We start from the raw sequence: 23,595 nt of genomic DNA, 5'->3' as shown, positions 1-23,595 counted from the left end.
GTGAGTGGTCAAAACAAAGATTTTCAAAGTCATTTCCATTATTAAAGGTAGTAACCCCTCGTCATAAAACCTGTATAGTTTCCAGCAAATCATACTACGTAGAACTATGAAGTCAAAAATATACTAATGGTAAACCCCGAAGTATAATACTACTTAGCAACTCATTAGCAATATAAATAATAATGTGCTTAATAAATCATATTAGCACGCAAGCCGAAGTCACCTATAGTGAACTGTACTACTCATTCATATCTCATCACATATCTCATCAATCATGGCTAGCAAATAAGTCGGAGTCACCTGTAGTGACCTGTACGACTCATCAATCATGGCTAACATATAAGCCGGAGTCACCTGTAATGACTTGTACGACTTATTCATATCTCATCACATATCTCATCAATCATGGCTAGCACATAAATCAAAGTCACTTGTAGTGACGTGTACGACTTATTCATATCTCATCACATATCTCATCAATCATGGCTACATTATATACTCACCTAAACTTACCTTAGCCTTCGAATTGGTGTGCAACACTGTGCAAGGTTGTACTAAATCACATACTAAAATGTAAACTAATTATGGCATGGCATTTATAAAACCTAAAACCATAATTTCTCATTTTCTCACACGTTGATTTATAACCAACCTTTATTCACCCAAAACATAGGGTTAAATCTCACGTTTTCACCAGATTCCTTTACATTGCTCATTTTCCCAAACAAAGCTTTTGTCTCGATTATTTAATCTCACTTATTGTATGGCTGCATCTAACATCTCGTTAGACTGCCTACGTACCCTAAACAAGGATCAAGCCATTCGTAGTTCACAATAATTAATTGTAGGTAACATGCATAAATCACTTTAGAAGCATTTGTGGAACTATCAATTATATGCCTATAATAAAAGGAAAAGACCCACTCACCTGGAGTCCACGTTATGATTCTCTAGCACGTGCATCGAGGCGTCTCGAATGATTGGCGCTTAGAACAATTATTGAATCACATCTCAGAACTCTTATCAATATAATACGTAATTCACATAAAATAAATCCTCAAGGACATTCTAAAATAGTTTGAGACTCATTGACTATCTGTCAACCATTAATCATAGATCGATGGTAGGGTCTACAACATTGTATAACTCGATCCGGAAGATTCGCATATCAGATTTCCAATCCGCAACTTCCAAAGATCCACATTATGCTTCTAGAATAACATATTAAAATTTCATTATGACCCAATGGTTGGATCTCCGCCAATTTTCAAAACCAAGTGGCGGTTAACATTCAATTTTATGGACTTACAAATCCAATTCGGGAAGATCCGTACGTCGGATTCCCAATCCATAAATTCCTACATTCTTCAAATATTACATACTACAATGTAACAAAGTTTGGTAACGATCCAACAGTCGGATTGTCGATTACTATTCTAATCAAGTGGTGGACCTTAATGGAAGTTCGCCGGATTTTGCAGATTTCGCAGATTTCCGGGCAATCTTTAGAACTCCATATCTCACTTGTTTCTCAACCAAATTCAACCCATAATATACCAAATCAAAGTTAGAGAAATGTAGAACAAATTATACCAGCTTGGAGTCCAAATGGTGGTCGGAGGTGTCCAGAAAATGGTCTGAAAGACGGCTGTCCGTGGAAAACTGGTAACTCGCCTGAATTTTTAAGCAACCTTTCAACGTCCATAACTTTGTCAATACTCCACGAAATCAAGTGATTCAAAAACGAAAATCTAAGTTTTCAACGAGAGGAAGAGATTGATACCTTTCTTGAAGGCTAACTTGATAGGAGCATATTTATGCGACTTAGTTAGCTTGTTTTCTTGCATTTTCATGGCTAGTTTCTACTTATTATAGTGTTTTAGCTATTTTCGTGTGTTTGTAGGTCCAAATGACAAAGTTGGCAAGAAAGTGCATTTTAGAGCATTTTAGAGCAGTTTTGGGTTGGAATGGATAGCTTACATATGGAGCACAAGGAATGGAAGAATTTGAAGTTCAAGAGAGGCTAGGAATGTTCTACAAAGTTGAGGAAATTAATTCAAGACATTGAAGATAAGGAATTAGCTCAAAAGAAGGAGATACTATCTAAACTACCTTATCTTATCCAAAACCTTATCCAACCTTATCTCATCCAAACTAACCTTATCTTATCTTATCCTATCATAATCCTATCCTACCTTAATTCTAGCTGCAATGGGGACTCCTTATCACATTAGAATACCTAATATCTGATTCTAGAAGCCCTGAAACAATGCAAATAACTTGATCCTTTTTCCTCTAGAAATCTAACGAATTTAATCCCTTTCTAGAAGCTTTGTGCTGAATGTCCTAGTCCTATTCCTCTAGGATTGTGTAATCCTTCTCCTCCACTACTTTGCCCAAAACCCTAGCCTATAAATACATATTTTCTGCCACAATTCAAACCACCACCCTCTACCATATTTTTCTACACCATTCCCCACAAATTCGTGCCATACAAGAGCCAAAACATCAGAAAATACATACTTGTGCTCAAATTTGCAATAAAGGAAGGAGAGGAGACCCTTGGAGTCAAATCTGCCATTGCTGGAACGTTCCTGGTTCTTTCTATCCTTAGTTCTAGTTCAATGTTTGTTTTCATTTGGTTTTATGTTTTCAAAGACATGAGGAACTAATTTCTTTTTAGTTAGAGGTGAATTCGAAGCCATGATTATATGCTTTATATGAATTGATTACATCCAATTATTGTTTCTTGAGTCTTGAATGTGATTTGCTTATCTGAGTTATTAAAACTTGTTTATGTGTGTTGATTGAGGATGCATACTTAGTTTGCATGCATAAACTTGATGCTAGAGTATAAGGGAGTTTCACCTAATCGTTATGAACTTATATTCACAAGTAGTGGAGGTTGCTAGTCACAATCGCGTTAAGTAAATCCTTGGCAGGAGTATCATGTTTTTCATAGTTACGAATGCCTCATCAATGCTTATGGTTTTCAAAGAACTTATTGACCTTTGGTATGTTTACTATCATGCTTTTCATAGTTAGGGGACTTGAGAAGGATAATTTGGTTGTGATGCGTATCCCGTCCAATTCAATGAAATAAGGAAAATCTGATGGTTAATTTGTGCTGTCACGGTTAACTTAGGGTGTTGTCATTCATGATTTAAAGGAACAATACTGGAAATTGGTTTGTTTGCATATGTCATGTGTGGAGAAGGACCCTCTAACTAGCCTTTTACCCTTGTCAATTCATCAAATTTGTTTTATTAAAGTGTTTTATGCAAAGTTTCTATTTTAAGTTTAAAATTCGTCAAAAACAATCCCCCTTTCATTATGTCTTGTTAGTTGAGTCATAATATGTTTTCTTTTAGTCTTTTAAGTCAAGTTCAATTTTATTTTCGTCCAAATCACTTGTTAGGTCTAGAATTGAGTCTTTTTTATTTTTTGTTGTTGTTTTGAATGTTTTGAGTTTATAGAGTCTAGTTTAGTGTTTTAAAATCTTATTCATGTTTATTAGCATCCCTAGTTAATCCCCGGTTTAGAACGATCCTTACTTACATTTTTACTACAATTGTCATTGTTGATGCACAAAATCAGTGAGGACTTTGGTACAACAGAAAGTGTCAAGTTTGTGACCTTTTTTAGATTGCTCCGGTCACTAGTGTGGATAAGTATGTAAATGGATAGAGATAGGGAAGCAAACACAAGATGTACGTGGTTCACCCAGATTGGCTACGTCCACGGAGTAGAGGAGTTCTCATTAATTGTGAAGGGTTTACACAAGTACATAGGTTCAAGCTCTCCTTTAGTTAGTACTAGTGAATGATTTAGTACAAATGACATTCATGAATATTGTGAGAGAATGATCTCTATTTATAGAAGAGAGTTTCTAGTTTCATTCTGACATTGACACGTGTCATGTTGTGATTGGCTTCTGATGTTGACACATGTCGCGTTATGATTGGCTTCTGATGTCGACATGTGTCGCACTGTGATTGGCCTCATGGTTTAAGGGAAACTCTTCTGGGTCCTTGACGGTATAACGTTGACCGGTGCTCAATAGTTTCGGGATTGGTCAAGTATGGTACAAACAGTGCTCCCCTAAGTTCCCGAGTGAGGGAAGCTCCTCGGTTGGGGACTTGCAAGATCCAAGCCATTGAGTAATCACGAAACTTCTAAGTATCGAAATGTGGTATCATTTTCACTTGCCTTATCTGTCTTATATGTAGATGTGGCATCTTCTCTAGAAGTACTTTTCCTCCATCCAGGGATGGTGCCTTTAACTGATGAAGATGCACAAGGTAATGTATCAATTTCACTTGAAGCTTACTTGTAGTTTCGGGCTTGGTCAAGTGTAATAGAAACCCTATAGTAGGAGTCTCCCAAGTCGCCGAGCTAGGAGATTTGCCGAATGAGGTAACAGACAAGGTAAACAATCAGACTTCCAAGCAAACAACCTGGATTGGAAGTTTGACTTCAGCTTCCAGTTGATTGATCTCTTTCTTTTTGTGTTGTAAACAGCAACAAGGATAAGGAGAAGCAAATGGAGAAGAGATGATATGAGATACTTTTGCTTTTGAAAAAGTAACTTTCCACAAGCTTATTCTTGAACTGGGCTGGAGGGTTTTCTGGTTTCCTCCAGAGTATAAGGCCGACTCAAGAATTTGAGGGTCAAAACAAGTCCATCAAATCTAGAGTACATTCGACCCTGATGATATGGGATACTTTTGCTGTTCATAAAGTAGTGGATGTATCGGCACACGTTCTGTTACGCTTGTCTCCACATGCTTCCTTGTATCCTTCTCACTTGCCCTATCTGTTCCTCAGGCAGATATGGTATCTTCTCTGGAAGCATAAGATGTTAAAGATGAGTACTCGAGAGCAATGCCAGGTAAGTAATCAGGCAAGGGGTTCCAGCAGTCAGTTCTTGACTGGAAGCTTGATTCCAAGTGCTGACTGATTGCTCTCTTTCTCCTTGTCTTGCAGGTAAGAACAAGGCCAAAGGAAAAGACAGGGAAAAAGCATGATATGGGATACTCTTGCTTTTAACCCTGATGATATGAGATACTCGTGCTCTGGTGTGGCTTGTTTGCAGATGTATTATCGGGATGAAAAGAAGCTGAGTATTTCGAGAGACTCTGCTCATTTTTTTTATTTGCACGTCTGCCTGGCTGTGGAGGATGGAGGTCGACATATATAGGAGTCTCCCTAACAACAAGTAGTAGTGCTATTCCTTTACCCTTCTTGGTCATAGCAATGTAGTGAGAGCTGCAAGCTTCACGTGTTTTAACTTTGTCAGAGCACTTTGAAAAAGTGGTCTGTAGTATCTGGAAAGCTGATGTTGCGTGTGAAGATTGCAGACAAGCTTTATTATGGGATAACTGGCTCTCGAAGTTCAGAGAACGGTGCCTCTTTGGTTTTCGAACAAGCAATTGTGTCAGGGATCTGGCTCTCGAGATTCAGAAAACGGTGCCTCTTCGATTTTTGAGAAAGCAATCCTGTTGGGAGTCTGACTCTTGAGATTTGGAGAGTAGCGTCTCTTCGATTTTTGAAAAAGTAATCCTGTTGGGAGTCTGGCTCTCGAGATTTGGAGGGCGGTGTCTCTTCGATTTTTGAGCACGTAATCCTGGTGGGAGTCTGGCTCTCGAGATTCGGAGAGCGGTGCCTCTTCGATTTTTGAGAAAACAATCCTGTTAGGAGTCTGACTCTTGAGATTCGGAGAGCAGTGTCTCTTCGATTTTTGAGAAAGTAATCCTGCTGGGAGTCTGGCTCTCAGGATTCGGAGCGCAGTGTCTCTTCAATTTTTGAGAAAGTAATCCTGTTGGGAGTCTGGCTCTCGAGATTCAGAGGGCAGTGCCGATTTTTAAGCACGTAATCCTGTTATGAGTCTAGCTTTCGAGATTCGGAGAGCTGTGCCTCTTCGATTTTTGAGCAAGCAATCTTGTTGGGAGTGTATTCTCGAATGTGAGTAAAGGTTGGGCATTTTTTCCAGTCTGCCTTGCCACGGAGCACGGAGGTTGACACACATTGGGACTTTCTAGTTATCAATCAGTGGTGCTGTTCTTTTACCCTTGTGGGTAATAGTAGGGTAGCTGGACCTTCAAAATTTATGTGTCTAAACTTTGTCAGAGATCTTTGGCAAAGTTATCTGTGGTACTTGAGGAGCTGATGTTGCGTGTGGAAAGTGGTGCCTCTTCGAAATCCAGAGAGTGGTGCCTCTTCGATTTTTGAACCAACGACCCTGTTGCCCTTTCTTTTATAAGGGCACCAATTGTGTGCAAGAAGTACATTCAAAGAGTTATTGCTTGTAGGAATTTTCCCCTTACTTCAGAGATTTATTGCACCTTATTTCTCCTTCATCATTTCTGAGAATGTCTAGCCCATCCGACCATCGTTTTGACTTAAACTTTGGTGAAGAGGTAGCCATGTCTTCTCAAGATAAGATATGGCGCCCATCCTTCTTATCCCCTACTGGTCCTCTTACCGCTGGGGACTCTGTGATGAAAAATGATATGATCGCTGCGGTGGTGGCCAGGAACCTTCTCACTTCCAAACATAACAGACTACTTTCCAAACGGTCTGATGAGTTGGCTGTTAAGGATTCTCTGGCTCTGAGTGTTCAGTGTGCAGGTTCTGTGTCTAATATGGCCCAACGCCTATTTGCTCGAACCCGCCAAGTTGAATCATTGGCGGCTGAAGTGATAAGTCTCAAACAGGAGATCAGAGGGCTCAAGCATGAGAATAAACAGTTGTACAGGCTCGCACATGACTATGCTACAAACATGAAGAGGAAGCTCGACCAACTGCAGGAATCTAATGGTCAGATTTTACTTGATCATCAGAGGTTTGTGGGTTTGTTTCAAAGACATTTATTGCCTTCATCTTCTGAGGCTGTACCGCGTAATGAAGCTCCAAATGATCAACCTTCGGTGCCTTGTTCTTCTGGGGTTCTGCCTAGTACTGAGGCTCCGAATAATCACCCTCTGGTGCCTCCTCTTTCTGGGGCTCTGTCCACTACTGAGACTTCTCCTGAGCAACATTTGTGAAGGCTCCCTCTTGTTTATTTATTTTGATTCATGTATAAGTACATATTTGTAACTTATCGGAGATATCAATAAACAAGCTTTGCTTCATTACAACGTATTGTGTTAAATACACCAAGGCCTTCTTCACTAAGTTCTTTGAATTTTTCCTTTTGTTGAAGCTTGTATGTTGAAGCTTTGTGAGTGAAGCATGTAGGTTGAGCTAGTGCTCCCTTAATTTCCTGAGTGAGGAAAACTTCTCGTTTGGAGACTTGAAAAATCCAAGTCACTGAGTGGTCGTGAGACTTCCGAGTATCAAGGTGCAGTAGCATATGGTAGGAGTCCCCCAAGTTTTTCGATTTTTTTTTTGAATTTTTTTTTTCGATTTTTCAAATTTTTGAATTTTTGAATTTCGGAAAATATATATATATATATATATATATATATATATATATTTTAAAGCTTTGTAGGTGAAGTTTTGGTGTTCAAGCTTTGTAGGTGAAGCTTTGAGGTTGAAGCTTTGTTGGGTACCATGAATTGATTTTGCTTCACACTATCTTGATCAAGATAGTGTGAAGCTTTTGTAGGTGAAGCTTTTGTGGTGGGTGAAGCTTTTATGGGTGAAGCTTTTGTGTTGGGGGAGGCTTTTGTGTTAGGAGAAGCTTTTGTGGTGGGGAAGCTTTTGTGGGTGAAGCTTTTATGGTGGGGGAAGCTTTTGTTGGTGAAGCTTTTGTGGGTGAAGCTTTTGTGGTGGGTGAAGCTTTTGTGGGTGAAGCTTTTGTTAGTGAAGCTTTTATGGGTTAAGCTTTTGTAGGTGAAGCTATTATGGGTAAAGCTTTTGTAGGTGAAGCTTTGGAGTTGAAGCTTTGTAGGTGAAGCTTTGGAGTTGAAGCTTTTGTTGGGTACCATGAATTGATTTTGCTTCACACTATCTTGATCAAGATAGTGTGAAGTCTTTGAGAATTTGTAGTTGTCCTCCATTGATGAAGCTTTTGTTGGTGAAGCTTTTGTGGTGAAGCTTTGTTGGGTACCACGAATTGATTTTGCTTCACACTATCTTGATTAAGATAGTGTGAAGCTTTTGAGAATTTGTAGTTGTCCTCCATTGATGAAGCTTTGTTGAATTTCCCAATTTTTTTTTTTGGGAAACTAGAAATTTGAAAATGTGGGAGAGATAACATATACAAATTTTACTTCCACACTGTTGAGCAAGAGTTGTGATGCAAGTCACACCTTGTAGTAGTCGAAGGTTTGGATGAACCATATAAATTGAATTTGCTTCGAACAGTCTTGAATTTGCTTCGAAGGTTTGAGAATTGTAGTTGCCCTCCATTGATGAAGCTTTTGTTGGCACCATAAATTGGTTTTGCTTCACACTGTCTTGATCAAGAGTGTGTGAAGCTTTTCAGAATTGTGGTTGAACTCCTTTGATGAAGTTTTTGTTGGCACCATAAATTGGTTTTGCTTTACACTGTCTTGATCAAGAGTGTGTGAAGCTTTTGAGAATTGTGGTTGCCTTCCATTAATGAAGCTCTTGTTGGCACCATAAATTGGTTTTGCTTCACACTGTCTTGATCAAGAATGTGTGAAGCTTTTGAGAATTGTGGTTGAACTCCTTTGATGAAGCTCTTGTTGGCACTATAAATTGGTTTTGCTTCACACTGTCTTGATCAAGAGTATGTGAAGCTTTTGAGAAGTGTGGTTGTCCTCCATTGATGAAGCTCTTGTTGGCACCATAAATTGGTTTTGCTTCACACTGTCTTGATCAAGAATGTGTGAAGCTTTTGAGAATTGTGGTTGAACTCCTTTGATGAAGCTCTTGTTGGCACCATAAATTGGTTTTGCTTCACACTGTCTTGATCAAGAGTGTTTGAAGCTTTTGAGAATTGTGGTTACCCTCCATTGATGAAGCTCTTGTTGGCACCATAAATTGGTTTTGCTTCACACTGTCTTGATCAAGATTGTGTGAAGCTTTTGAGAATTATGGTTGAACTCCTTTGATGAAGCTCTTGTTGGCACCATAAATTGGTTTTGCTTTGCACTATCTTGATCAAGAGTGTGTGAAGCTTTTGAGAATTATGGTTGCCCTCCATTGATGAAGCTCTTGTTGGCACTATAAATTGGTTTTGCTTCACACTGTCTTGATCAAGAGTATGTGAAGCTTTTGAGAAGTGTGGTTGTCCTCCATTGATGAAGCTCTTGTTGGCACCATAAATTGGTTTTGCTTCACACTGTCTTGATCAAGAATGTGTGAAGCTTTTGAGAATTGTGGTTAAACTCCTTTGATGAAGCTCTTGTTGGCACCATAAATTGGTTTTGCTTCACACTGTCTTGATCAAGAGTGTTTGAAGCTTTTGAGAATTGTGGTTACCCTCCATTGATGAAGCTCTTGTTGGCACCATAAATTGGTTTTGCTTCACACTGTCTTGATCAAGAATGTGTGAAGCTTTTGAGAATTATGGTTGAACTCCTTTGATGAAGCTCTTGTTGGCACCATAAATTGGTTTTGCTTTGCACTATCTTGATCAAGAGTGTGTGAAGCTTTTGAGAATTATGGTTGCCCTCCATTGATGAAGCTCTTGTTGGCACCATAAATTGGTTTTGCTTCACACTGTCTTGATCAAGAGTGTGTGAAGCTTTTGAGAATTATGGTTGAACTCCTTTGATGAAGCTCTTGTTGGCACCATAAATTGGTTTCACTTCACACTGTCTTGATCAAGAGTGTATGAAGCTTTCTACGAGTTGTAATGTTTGCATTGTTACAGAGGGGAAATGTCTGAAGCAGATGTAAGAGGGCTGAATAGCTTGATCTTCGTATGCCATGCACTAAAGTTGTTGTTGGCTTGCAATAAGACTTTGTTGGTGACTATAACTCTTGTTGGGCATAAGTGCTCTCTTAGTTGAGGTGTCAAGCTTAAGGGTTTTTTATTATTTGTGAATCCTAGGAGTTCACATGTACAAGTTGTACCACTTCGTCTTCTGGTAGGTGGAATGAATGGTGAGTTACTTTCATCACTTGGTTGGTGGTACGAAGATGAGTTCCTTCTTGACCTGGTTGGTGGCATGAGTGGAAAGTTGCCAAATGATATTAGAGTACGGGTTGTACATTTCATCACCTGGTTGGTGGCATGGAGGAGAGTACGGGTTGTACATTTTATCACCTAGTTGGTGGCACGAAGATGAGTTCCTTCTTCACCTGGTTAGTGGCATGAGTGGCAAGTTACCAAATGATATTAGAGTACGGGTTGTACATTTCATCACCTGGTTGTTGAGAATAAGGGCAAGGTGTCGAGGCACATTATAGCAAGTGTCGAAGAGACAAAGTATGTTGAACCCTTTCGAAACACAGTTGGCTTATGTATGGATGTGTTGGAATGTATAATGTTTATGTATGAATGTGTTCGAATGTATGATGTTTATGTTGATTGATATGAGTGATGCTTCTGAATGTTTTGCTATGCATGAAGGGATCCATGATTTTGATATGTGAACCATGTTGAAGCTCTGAGTTGGAGTATAAGGGTAAGTCAGCGTAGACCAAGTGTTCCAGTGCTAGGAACACAAAAGACTTAGAAGAAGTTGTCTGAATTCCCTCTTCTTTAAATATTTTCCAAATGGCTTGTGTGACAAAAGATCTCAAGCGGTTGAGAGTCAAAACATTTGTAATGTGTATGCCTTCTTATAATATAGCATTTCCTTCAGTACCTAGTCATCCACTTTGAAATAGTGAGGCTTGGCCCTGTAGTTATAATAGTTGACGATACATTCACCCCTGGTTGTCTTGATACGAACTTTTATCCCTCTTGTTGTAATGGGTTTGCTGAGAGTAAAAATATTTCCTCTTACCAAGAGACAGATACGTTTGGTGACTTAGCGAGTAGCTAAATGAGGCAGGAGATGATGCAATGGGTGTTTGAATGGCCAAGATCTCATCACTTGGTAGAACTTGACTTCCATTTCCCACTTATTGATAGGGGTTAACCATATGGGGGTTCCCTTGGTATGTCCTTGCTTTAGGAGAGGCGTGGTTGTAAGCCTATGCCATCACCTCAGAGTAAGTCTTCCAAGTGTTGGCATTGATCATGTACTTGAAGAAACAATCACGTAGGCCTGCCGTGAAGGCCTTGAGGGCGGTCTTGTCATCTGCCTCAGCGCAGCGAGAATACTAATGGCTGAAGCGATTGGCATACTCTCGTAGTGACTCGTCCAGCTTCTGATGAATAGTATACAAGTCATCTGCAGAATGCAAGTGATCGGTCTGGAAGATGTGTTGAGAGATAAACAGTTTCCTCAAATCCTCAAATGAGTCTACTGTCTCAGGTGGAAGACAGCAATACTAGTTTTGAGCTCCGCCAGAGAGGGTGGAGGGGAAGAGAAGACATCGCTCTTCCTTGGTATGCATCCAATATGCCATGGTGGACTCAAAGAGGTTAAGGTGTTCAATTGGGTCCTTCCTTCCAGTATAGGGTTGTAAAACAAGCTTTTGTTTTGTCTTCGCTTGAAGGGGGTGTCGAGGATCTTTCTTGTGAGAGGGCCAGGCCTGGGTTGGTTCCAGTCAAGTATCTCGGCCTGACGTTAGGCCTTCAACTTATTTACTTCCCCAAGGAACTGTAGGACAAAGAAGTCCTGAGTGGAGTCATGTACCATTGGGATTTTCTTTCTTAAGTCTCCATCGCCTCTTGGAAGTAGGAAAGTTTGAGCAAGGGCGTGTGGTTTTTTCTTGGACTCGCTGTACTGACTTCTAGGGTGAGTCTGTCGGAATACCTCAGAGTCCCTCGTACCTTCATGTTCCTCTAGGACTTGTCGTTCCTTCCCTAGATTGGCTGCTGGCCTGGGTCGTGGGAGGGGACCGAGTTTTTCAGAAACCCTTGGGTCATTGATCTTCGAGCATATGTGGAAGGGATTCTCTCGACGTTGCTTTAGGAAGTCTCGGCAATCACGATAAACAGCTTTCGATCCTTCCAACCCTTCTGCAAGGAAGTGTCTTCCTTCACTTCTTCTACTTCGGGTCTAAGCATATGGGTTGAGAAAAGTCTCATGTTGATCAATGTTTTGATGATTAGCTCGCTCCTCATTAGGGATACCCACGTCGAATGAAGGTGACCCTCCGTGTTGGGGGGCACCTAGATAATGGTTGATGTCCACAGAGGCAACGAGCTCGCATGTTTAAGTACGCCTAGTTTCGTGGAGCGTCTCAAAGAGTTTCTCATACTGCACTTGGAGGACCTCATTCTTCATTGCTATCTTATTGTTCTGAGCTTCTAGTTCATCGACTTTAGCTTGAAGAGCAACCCTCTTTCCTTTCTTCTTTCATTGTTTCGCACTAAGTGCAAGAGAGGTATCATTATGTGTGCTGTGGCTTCCTTCACTCCCCATGTTGGAGAGGGATGCTTGGTCAAAAGAGAGTGTACGAATGGTGGAAACCAGCTTGGCAAAGTTGAAGAGAGTGGGAATAAGTGTCGTTCCCACAGACGGCGCCAAATGTTGATGCACCAAATTAGTGAGGACTTTGGTACAACAGAAAGTGTCAAATTTGTGACCTTCGCTAGATTGCTCCGGTCACTAGTGTGGATAAGTATGTAAATGGATAGAGATAGGGAAGCAAACACAAGATGTACGTGGTTCACCCAGATTGGCTACGTCCACGGAGTAGAGGAGTTCTCCTTAATTGTGAAGGGTTTACATAAGTACAAAGGTTCAAGCTCTCCTTTAGTGAGTACTAGTGAATGATTTAGTACAAATGACATTCATGAATATTGTGAGAGAATGATGTCTATTTATAGAAGAGAGTTTCTAGTTTCATTCTAACATTAACACATGTCGTGTTGTGATTGGCTTCTGATTTTGACACGTGTCGTGCTATGATTGGCTTCTGATGTCAACACGTGTCGCGTTGTGATTGGCCTTCTGGTTGGAGGGAAACTCTTCTGGATCCTTGACGGTATAATGTTGACCGATGCTCAATAGTTTCGGGATTGGTCAAGTATGGTACAAACAGTCATCAATAGGGTTTAATTTGTGTGTCAAGTTAATTTTCACATCATAACTCGCCGTAGTTTGGCCGGAAAATGCCGCGAAAATGGCGGAGGTCGCCGAAAACTGGGCAAACATTAAATCGTTATAACTTTCTTATTTTTCAACCAAATTACACGATCCAAACATGAAAATTTATCTAATCGATGAGAAGAATCGATCTATACCTATGACTAAGGCCAATTTGACCTGGAAAAGCTTCAATTCTACTAAAACCATACGAAACCATTGAATTTGGGTGTGTTCCATCCGACTCCAAAACAACTCAGCCGCCCCCAAACTTGTTTGGGATTTATTTTAGGCCTCAAGAGGATGCTATGGGTGGTGGTGATGGATGTGGTTAACTTCGGAATTGTGTGATTCGAACCCAAAACCGTCGCACCCCACCTTGCGGCCTTTGTGAAATCAATGCCAAATCCCTTGATTTTTGGAGTGAAATAGGAAGAATTATCGAATGGCCTTGAGCTAAGGATCATTTTGACACCAACCTCGCCGTCTATGGTGGTCGAAATCGGGAGATGGAACCAGGTTGGGTCACGGGTCATGGTGAACCCGGCCGGTTCCCTCTTCTTCTTCTTCTTCTCTCCTTTCTCTCCTCCCTCATTGGTCCACCCTTCTCTCTCTTCTCCTCATTGCTCTACTTATATCTCATCTCTCTTCTTGCCTTTCCATCACAACCATCAATATCCGTGTCTTTAAATCTGGGCCACCCACGCGGCACACCAGATTTCATTTAAAAAAACATTTAGAGTTTTCTAATAATAACCAAATTATTAATATGCCCCAAACTTCAAACGTTAATATCTCCCTCGCTATAGCTCTAAATCACGTCCCATTTGCGTCCATGAATCTGTAGCGATGAGTACTACAAGGATATGCTAAAAGAATAAACCATACGTTTCTTTAACTGATGGTCAATGAACGTCAAAGTCCTTGCCTCTAGGGCATTTTCGTGAATTCACGCTTCTAAAACTTAATAAAAACGTAAAATTTGGGACAGGCTGTTACATGTCAATGTTTATTTTTTTAAAACGATGGTACATTTCAATTCAATCATACTTGAATTCCTAAAGATGAAAATAAAAATGAAAAAACCATTAACGACAATAGTAACAGTGATGAAGAAAAAGGTATGACACGACATGTTAGTTTTAATTTTAATTTTCTATTTTTTTAACGGGTCAGGTCATTTTACCTATTAATTTTAACAAGTAAAATGACCCGACCCATTAAGAACCTATTAAGATAATGGGCATGACACAACACTACTTGTTAAGATAACATGTATTACATGAAAACAATACAAACACGGTAAAAACGATCTATTTGTCAGGCCTATCCAGCATCCACCCAAACTTGTAAGGAGCATCCACCCAAATTTGTCACTCCTTGAACTTTTTTAATTGACCAATTTTGTCCCTGAAATTTTATAATTGGCCAATTTCTTCCCGAACCTTAATTTCCTCCCTAAACCTTAAACCCTCAAATTCAAACAAAAAGTGTGACAGCCCGTCCTGAATGCGTATATTATTTTATCCTCGATAGCGTGGGAATTCGTTTTATACCCTTGGGCGTTGAGTTATATTATGTGGTGGTGTGGTTGAAGCTTAGGTTTTGGAACAATTTAATTTATTCCTAAGTTTGTGGAACTTAAGTTTTAGTTATTTTTTGTTTGGCTGGCCAAACCTGGACCACACACACACACCAACCAATCCCTTTGATCCTCTTCCTTCTCTCCCTCTTGGATTTCTTTCCATTTCTATACAATTGTATGAACAAATTTCAAACCAACCTTTGCAGGCACGGATCGACGTCAAAGAACTGATTTTCGTGTTCCTTGTGAGCTCAGGACTCAATCTATACATTTGGTTGGTCGTGAAAGTTTCAAAAACCCAAGAATCGAAAACCCCCGATGAGGTGCATTGTTCACTCGACGTGATCGCGAGTGTTTCTTGAAGTTTTGAGCTTTTTGGAAGTCTTAGATCATCTTCACGAAGCCTTTAGAAAAATTTTGGAAGGTTTTGAACGTCGAGAAACTCGGGTCCGTTGAGTTGCAGAAGTGGCCGAACTATCGTGGGTTTTTCCAGCGAGTTTCCGGTGGATTTAAGACTTGAGAGTTGTAAGGTTTTGTTCCTCACATCTCAAGCTTTATTTTGGTATATAATTCATGAACTCTAGTTGAGAAATGAAGAAGATATGAAGTTCTAAAGATTTTTCCAATTTCCAACAATTTTAACGGCACTGGCGCCGGACTTCGGCGAACCAAGGAAGGAGGAGAATATTATGTCAAAGTTGATGGAATATTCTAACGTCGTCAGGTAATTATAACGGTATATGCTGATTTTTAACGGAATATTCCCTAACACCGTTAGGGAATCAGTTTGGTGTGCCAGGCACGTGCCTGCGCGTGGGCCGCCCATCTAGCCGTGCCTTGGCTGGCGCCTGAGGGCGCTTGGGTGCTCGAAAATTATTTCTAAAAATATGGGGATGTTCTTGAGGTTGAGTAGGTCATGGTGGTATATTCAAATACCCCAATTGAGCTATGTATAAGAAGTTATTACCTAGATTTGTGTATGTGCTTTAAAATAATGTTCATATAGTTGTTTCGCATATAGGTGAGACCTATCCTGAGGATGAGTGCAATCAAGCGAGATTCAGGGGCTATAACCCTTCCACATATCAGTGAATGGGCTTTTGGTTTTTAGTATATACTTATATACTTGCTATTTTTCCCAGAAAATGCGTTTAAATGAGATTATGTTTTGAAATGCCATGCATATTGATTTATACTTAGAGTATGAATTACTATAGTTTGCATAAATATGATTTGACGTTGTGGACGCTCAGGTGAGTACCAGGTAAGTTGTAGACCGTTTATATGTGATTTGATGATTATGCGAGATGTGTTAAGAATTTATAAACATGCACCTCGATGTTAGTGCTCCCGCCCATGGTTAGGGGCATAGTCCTTCATGTAATGTTCACCTCCCGCACCATACGCTTACCTTGGATCCAAGTTAGGTGCACAGTCCTGTCGTATAGACCACTATAGGCGGTTCCGACTCGTAGGTGACCCATGATGATTCGCACAATCTTCAAGTGATCGTAGCACAAAGCGTATTTAATTACACCTAGTCCTGTCGTACAGACCACAATAGGTGGTTCTGCCTCGTGTGTAGGCATATTTGTCGAGCTATAGACTCAGCCATACAGGCCACCTTAGGTGGATCCGGCTGATATGTTATTTCTCATGACTTACTTATTCTGTTATTTTGAGATATTTAGCATGGCATACTTATGAATATCATTTTATGACATGGTTTTAGGAAGTTATACAGGTTTTACGGCGAGGAGTTAGAACTTTTGATAAATGAAATGGTTTTGAAAAGCTTTGTTTTTGCCCACTCATACTTTCTGTTTTACGCCCCTCCAGGTTTTATTTAAGAGTGCTGGTTGGTGGCTTAGGATGAACTCAGGGCAGCTCTGACAGATTATCACTAATGTAGGATTCCCTTTGGGTGTTGTATAATTAGTATTTGTCCTGCTGGACTGCACTTAGGTTACTTATGCTCTGATTGTGAACTCACATTTATTATCGCACTGGTACCTTACCTCATCTAGTGCTCTGGTTGCTTTGGTTTTTGTTTATTTGCATTTCCTATATTAATATTGCTTCCGCATTGTGCACATGGCTACGTCACCCTCACGTGACGGCCAGCTTGCCTCAATCCAAGTCGGTGTGTGTCAGTTTGGTGTCAGAGCCTAGGTTTGGCAGTCCTGCATATCTTGTGAATATTCTAATTATTTTGGTGTCTTCTGTCAGAATTATATTGCCTTGTAGAGAGCCACGTCCTTCAATTGAGCCTAGTTTCCCTGATATTGCTTAGTTAGGGGAAGCTATATCTAATGATATTCAGTCTTCACTTCGTCCTCCCCAAAGGACTCACCTGGAGACTGTGTATAATCTGAAGTTGAATCATTTCTTGGGTAATGAAGGGTCTAAAAAAGCTGAAAAATAGAGTAATCATCTTGAGAAGACTTTTCGTTTGATGCATAGGCAGGGGAATCTTCCAGAAGATAAGTGGGTTGAGACGACTATCTAGTTTTTAGGTAAGCAGCCTGCATCTTGGTCGAGACATGAGTCATATCAGTTGTCACCGGATGAAGCTGCTGATTGGGAAGTTTTTAAGCATTTATTTCATAAAAGATTCATTCCTCCCGAGTATATAGATCGCAAGAAACAAGAGTTTACAAATTTGAAGTAAGGGTAAATGACAGCTAATGAGTACTAGAGGAGGTTTACTGATTTATCTCGCTATCACCTGAAGGTTGCTGCTAATCCGGTTGAGATGCTTCATTGCTTTAGATTGGGTACTAAAAAAAAGTGACGTTCGATGGCAACCACAGCTTACTGTGCCACTTATCAAGAGTTTTATGAGGTTCTGCTGAGAATTGAAGATTAAGAGAATATGCCTAGTGACAATGAAGAAGAAGAAAATGATGGAAATCAGAAGAAATGTGATAAAGGTAAAGGTCAATCATCTTTGGAACCTCACAAGACTCAGAGTTTTAAGAGAGGTGGAGCTAGTTCCAGTTCTTCTAGCAGAGGTATGAGTTCTACTGGTTAGAGGAGAGGTGGTAGATTTTCTTGAGGCGTTCGTTTTCAGAGGCAGAGAGACTCTGGTGGCACAGGTGCACCTTTATGTCCTAGGTGTAATAATTGGCACTTTGGGGAGTGTAGGCAAGGTAGTAGCGGATGCTATACTTGTGGCCAAATGGGGCATAGGGCGATGCATTATCCCCAGAATCAGCAGAGGCCCCAACAGTCTTCTTTACCACCAGTGCCGATTCAGCATATTTCGGTATCTAGTGGTTATGGTTAGATGGGTCAATGAGGAACTTATCATTACCAGGGCAATGTAGCCCCTTAGTGGTTATGGTCAGATGGGTCAATGAGGTACCTATCATTACCAAGGCAATGTAGCCCCTTATTCTTCAGGGCAGTATCAGTACTCTCAGGACTCGTATCAGTAGAGCGGTTATCCTCAGTATTCTGGAGGTAATATGCCATATCCGCCGTATTTAGCTAGTAGATCTCAATGGTATCCTGGAAGATAATCCTAGCATGTGGAGGTTGCTTCTAGTAGCACGGGATCTTCAAGGCAGCTCAGTCAGCCAAGTCAGGGGTGAGGTGTCAGGGGCGAAGTAATCAAGCTAGCAGAGGTCGTGGAGGAAAACAGCAAGCCCAGGGACGTATTCATCACATGACATTGCAGGATGCTCAGAATAATCCTAATCTGATCATGGGTACGTTGAATATTCTTGGTCATTTTCCTAGAGTATTAATTGATTGTGATGCTACGCATTCTATTATTTCTCATACGTTTGCTCAGTTGACACAACCTCATCCTACACATCTTAGGTATGATTTAGAATTTGCTATGCCTAGAGGGGAGAGATGTTATGTTAGTTGTGTTTATCCAGGATGTCCCGTGTTAGTGGATGATGTAGTTATGCCAGCTAATCTCATCCCGTTAGATATTGTGGATTTTGATATGATTTTGGGCACAGATTGGTTGCATTATAATCGTGCCAATATAGATTGCTACGGGAAATCAATTACTTTTCATAGTCCTGGATTACCCGAGGTTACTTTTGTGGGTGAGCGTAGTGGGGTGAGGCATGGTGTTATTACTACCATAAGAGCTAAAAAGTTGTTAGAAAAAGGTTGTCAGGGATATTTGGCTCATGTAGTGCTGAATGATAATGTTCCTAGAAGTGTGGACGATGTTCGAGTGGTCAGACATTTTTCTGATGTGTTCCCTGATGATTTACCTGAATTGCCGCCAAACCGAGATGTGGAGGTCATTATTGATTTGCTTCCAGGTACAGATCCTATATCTTTAACTCCTTATCAAATGGCTCCTGCTGAATTGAAGATTCAATTGCAGGAATTAGTAGATAAGGGTTTTACTCAACCTAGTACTTCACCCTGGGGAGCTCCAGTATTATTTGTGAGGAAGAAAGACGAGACTTTGAGGCTATGTATTGATTATAGGCAACTGAATCGAGTAACGATTAAAAACCATTATCCATTGCCGCGTATAGATGATCTATTTGATCAACTTCGAGGCGCCTGTGTGTTTTCTAAGATTGATTTGAGGTCTAGTTACTATCAATTGAAGATTAAAAGTGAAGATGTTCCTAAGACAACTTTTAGGACCCGTTATGGTCATTATGAGTTTCTTGTGATGCCATTCGGGTTAACTAATGCATCTACAACTTTTATGGATTTGATGAATCAAGTATTCTAGCAATATCTAGACATGTTTGTTATTGTCTTCATTGACGATATTCTGGTATACTCTAAGTCTAAATCAGAGCATGTTCGACATCTCACTTTGGTATTGAAGAAATTAAGGGAACATTAGTTGTATGCTAAGTTTAGTAAATGCCAATTTTGGCTAGATCAAGTGGCTTTTTTGGGACATGTCATATCTGCTCAAGGTATTCAGGTGGATCCTCAAAATGTGGCAGCTGTTGAGAATTGAGAGCAACCACGAAACGTCACTAAGGTACGAAGTTTTCTTGGTTTAGCAGGTTATTATCGACGGTTTGTTAAGGATTTTACAGTTATTGCTTTACCACTGGCGAGGTTAACAAGGAAGGATATTAAGTTTGAGTGGGATGATAATTGTGAATAGAGTTTTCAGCAGCTGAAGTGTTGTCTTACTCATGCACCTATTTTGGCGCTTCTTGATGATAGTGGTAATTTTGAGATCTATAGTGATGCTTCCTTGAATGGTCTGGGATGTGTGTTGATGCAGCATTGTAGGGTGATTGCTTATGCTTCGAGACAGTTGAAACCTTATGATTGAATTATCCTACTCATGATCTTGAGCTAGCTGCTATCGTCTTTGCTTTGAAGATTTGGAGACATTATCTTTATGGTGAAAAATGTAAGATCTTTATAGATCATAAAAGTCTTTAGTATCTTTTCACTCAGAGGGATCTTAATCTTCGACAATGAAGGTGGATTGAATTGCTCAGTGATTATGATTGCACGATTGAGTATCACCCTGGTCGTGCAAATGTGGTGGTGGATGCACTTAGTAGGAAGCCTCAAGCGAGAATTAATGCTTTGTACGCTTGTCATGTTCCTTTTCTTGCGGATTTGAGGTCCACTGGGGTGAAGTTAGGAGTGGAGGGACGTGAGGAAGCCTTGCTAATTTTCAGGTCAGGCCAATTTTAATTGATCGAGTGCTCGAGGCTCAAATGAATGATGAAGAAACCTAGAATTAATTGAGGCAAGAAATGATGGGAAAAAGAAAGATCTCAGAATTCAGGAGACTGACGGCATCCTTATGCAGGAGGGAAAAATGTATGTGCCGAATAATATGGAATTAAAGAAAGAAATTTTGGATGAAGCGCACTGTTCGGCTTATGCAATGCATCCTGGAGGTACTAAAATGTGTCATACCATTCGACCATTTTATTATTGGTCGAGTATGAAAAGAGAAATTACTGAGTATGTGAGTAGGTGTGCTATTTGTTAGCAGGTCAAATCTGAAAGGAAAAAGCCATTTGGATTGATGCAACCACTTCCCATTCCACAGTGGAAATGGGAAAACATTACCATGGACTTTGTGTACAAGCTTCCTCGTACACGAAATGGTTATGATGGAATTTGGGTGATAGTTGATCGGCTTACTAAGTCAGCACATTTTATTCCTGTGAGGGAGAAATATTCTTTAAGTCGATTAGCTGAATTATTCATATCGAAGTTTGTGAAGTACCATGGGATTCCAGTTAGTATTATCTCGGATCGGGATCCTAGATTCACTTCTAAGTTCTGGGTGGCATTTAAAGAGGCTCTGGATTCGAGATTACTTTATAGTACGGCATATCATCCCTAGACAGATGAACAATTAGAGAGAACTATTCAGACACTGAACGATATGCTTAGATCTTCTGTCTTACAGTTTGGCAACGCCTGGCATCAGTGGTTAGATTTGATGGAGTTTGCATATAACAATAGCTACCATTCGAGCATTGGTATGTCACCTTTTGAGGCACTTTATGGTAAATCTTGTCGTACACCCTTATGTTGGTCAGAGGTTGGTGAAAGAGTTTTGGTGGGCCCTGAGATTGTGGATGAGACTACGCAGAATGTTCAGGTAATTAAGTCTAACCTGAAAGCGGCCCAGGATCGATAAAAGAGTCTAGGAGACAAGCATGCCATTGACCGGGTGTATAAAATAGGTGATTGGGTGTTTTTGAAGCTATCACCATGGAGAGGTGTTGTTCAGTTCGGGAAGAAAGGGAAGCTAAGTCCTAGGAACATTGGATTGTATCGGATCACCGAGAGAGTCGGTGAAGTGGCTTCCAGGCTTAAGTTGCCTCTAGAGTTGTCTAAGGTGCACGATATTTTTCATGTTTCCATGCTTCGTCGTTATGTTTCTAATCCATCACATGTGATACCTCCTCAACCATTGGAAATTAATTCGAATTTGACTTATGATGAGGAGCCAGTAATGATTTTGGATTGGAAAGATAAGATTCTACGGAATAAGACCGTGCGCTTGGTGAAAGTTTTGTGGAGGAATCACTCGGTGGAGGAAGCCACCAAGGAGATTGAGGAGCGGATGAAGCAAATGTATCCACGCTTATTTTATGGTTATTAGCGGTTGTTCATTGTTGTATGGAAATTTCGGAGATGAAATTTTCTTAAGGGGGGTAGGTTGTCACAGCCCATCCCGAATGTGTATATTATTTTATCCTTGATAGCATGGGAATTCCTTTTATACCCTTGGGCGTTGAGTTATATTGTGTGGTGGTGTGGTTTAAGCTTAGGTTTTGGAACCATTTAATTTATTCCTAAGTTTGTGGAACTTAAGTTTTAGTTTTTTTTGGTTTGGTTGGCCAAACCTAGACCCCACACACACACCAACCAATCCCATTGACCCTCTTCCTTCTCTCCCTCTTGGATTTCTTTCCATTTACGTACAATTGTACGAAAAATTTTCAAACGAACCTTTGCAGGCACATATTGACATAGAAGAAGTGATTTTCGTGTTCCTTGTGAGCTCAGGACTCAATCTATACCTTGGGTTGGTCGTGAAAGCTTCAAAAACCCGAGAACCCCCTGATGAGGTGCACTGTTCACTCGACGTGATCGTGAGTGTTTCTTGAAGTTTTGAGCTTTTTGGAAGTCTTAGATCGTCTTCACAAAGCTTTTAGAAGAATTTTGGAAGGTTTTAAATGTCGAGAAACTCAGGTTCGTTGAGTTGCAGAGGTGGCAGGATTATCGTGGGTTTTTCCGGCGAGTTTCCGGTGGATTTAAGACTTGAGAGTGGTAAGGTTTTGTTCCTCTCATCTCAAACTTCATTTTGGTATATAATTCATGAATTTTAGTTGAGAAATGAAGAGGATATGAAGTTCTAAAGATTTTTCCAGTTTCCAGCGATCGCAGCGGCACCGGAGCCGGACTCCGGTAAACCAAGGAAGAAGGAGGAGAATATTCCGTCAAAGTTGATGGAATATTCTAACGCTGCCAAATAATTATAACGGTATATGTTGATTTTTAACGGAATATTCCCTAATGCCGTTAGGGAATCCGTTTGGTGTGCTAGGCACGTGCCTGCGCGTTGGCCGTGTGTGGGTGCTCAAACAATTTTTCTAAAAATATGGGGATGTTTCTGAGGTTGAGTAGGTCATGGTGGTATATTCAAATACCCCAATTGAGCTATGTATGAGAAGTTATTACCTAAATTTGTGTATGTGCTTTAAAATAACGTTTATATAGTTGTTACGCGTATAGGTGAGACCTATCTTGAGGACGAGTGCAATCAAGTTAGAGTCGGGGGCTATGACCCTTCCACATATCAGTGAGTGGGCTTTTGGTTTTCAATATATACTTATATACTTGGTATTTTTCCCAGGAAATGAGTTTAAATGAAATTATGTTTCGAAATGCCATGCATATTGATTTATACTTATTGTATGAATTAGTATAGTCTGCATAAATACGATTTGACACTGTGGACGCTCAGGTGAGTACCAGGTAAGTTATAGACTGTTATATGTGATTTGATGATTATGTGAGATGTGTTGAGAATTTATAAACATGCACCTCGGTGTTAGTGCTCCTGCCAATGGTTAGGGGCACAGTCCTTCACGTGATGTTCACCTGCCGCACCATACACTCACCTTGGATCCAAGTTATGTGCACAATCCTGTCTTATAGACCACTATAGGTGGTTCTGACTCGTAGGTGACCCTCGATTATTCGCACAGTCTTCACGTGATCGTAGCACTAAAGCGTAATTAATTACACCCAGTGCTATCGTACAAACCACATTAGGTGGTTCCGACTCATGTGCAGGCATACTTGTTGAGCTATAGACTCAGCCATACAGGCCACCTTAGGTGGATCCGGCTGATATGTTATTTATCATGAGTTACTTATTCTGTTATTTTGAGATATTTGGCATAGCAGACTTATGTATATCGTTTTTTTAGCATGGTTTTGAGATATGTA

General features: G+C 40.3%; 1 protein-coding gene across 1 annotated transcript; it reads left to right on the top strand.

The window, feature by feature from the left end:
* The first annotated feature begins 17,524 nt into the window (after window positions 1-17,524).
* On the top strand, window positions 17,525-21,739 carry LOC139194577 (uncharacterized). Its single transcript, XM_070819438.1, has 6 exons — window positions 17,525-17,663; window positions 17,797-17,933; window positions 18,055-18,114; window positions 18,449-19,360; window positions 20,615-20,863; window positions 21,338-21,739. The coding sequence occupies exons 1-6, from the start codon at window positions 17,525-17,527 to the stop codon at window positions 21,737-21,739; spliced, it is 1,899 nt and encodes a 632-aa protein (XP_070675539.1).
* The last annotated feature ends 1,856 nt before the right edge of the window (window positions 21,740-23,595 follow it).

The sequence above is a fragment of the Malus domestica genome, chromosome 01 (assembly GCF_042453785.1).
Source record: "Malus domestica chromosome 01, GDT2T_hap1".
Classification (NCBI taxonomy): domain Eukaryota; kingdom Viridiplantae; phylum Streptophyta; class Magnoliopsida; order Rosales; family Rosaceae; genus Malus; species Malus domestica.
This window is presented reverse-complemented; position numbering and strand designations above follow the sequence as displayed.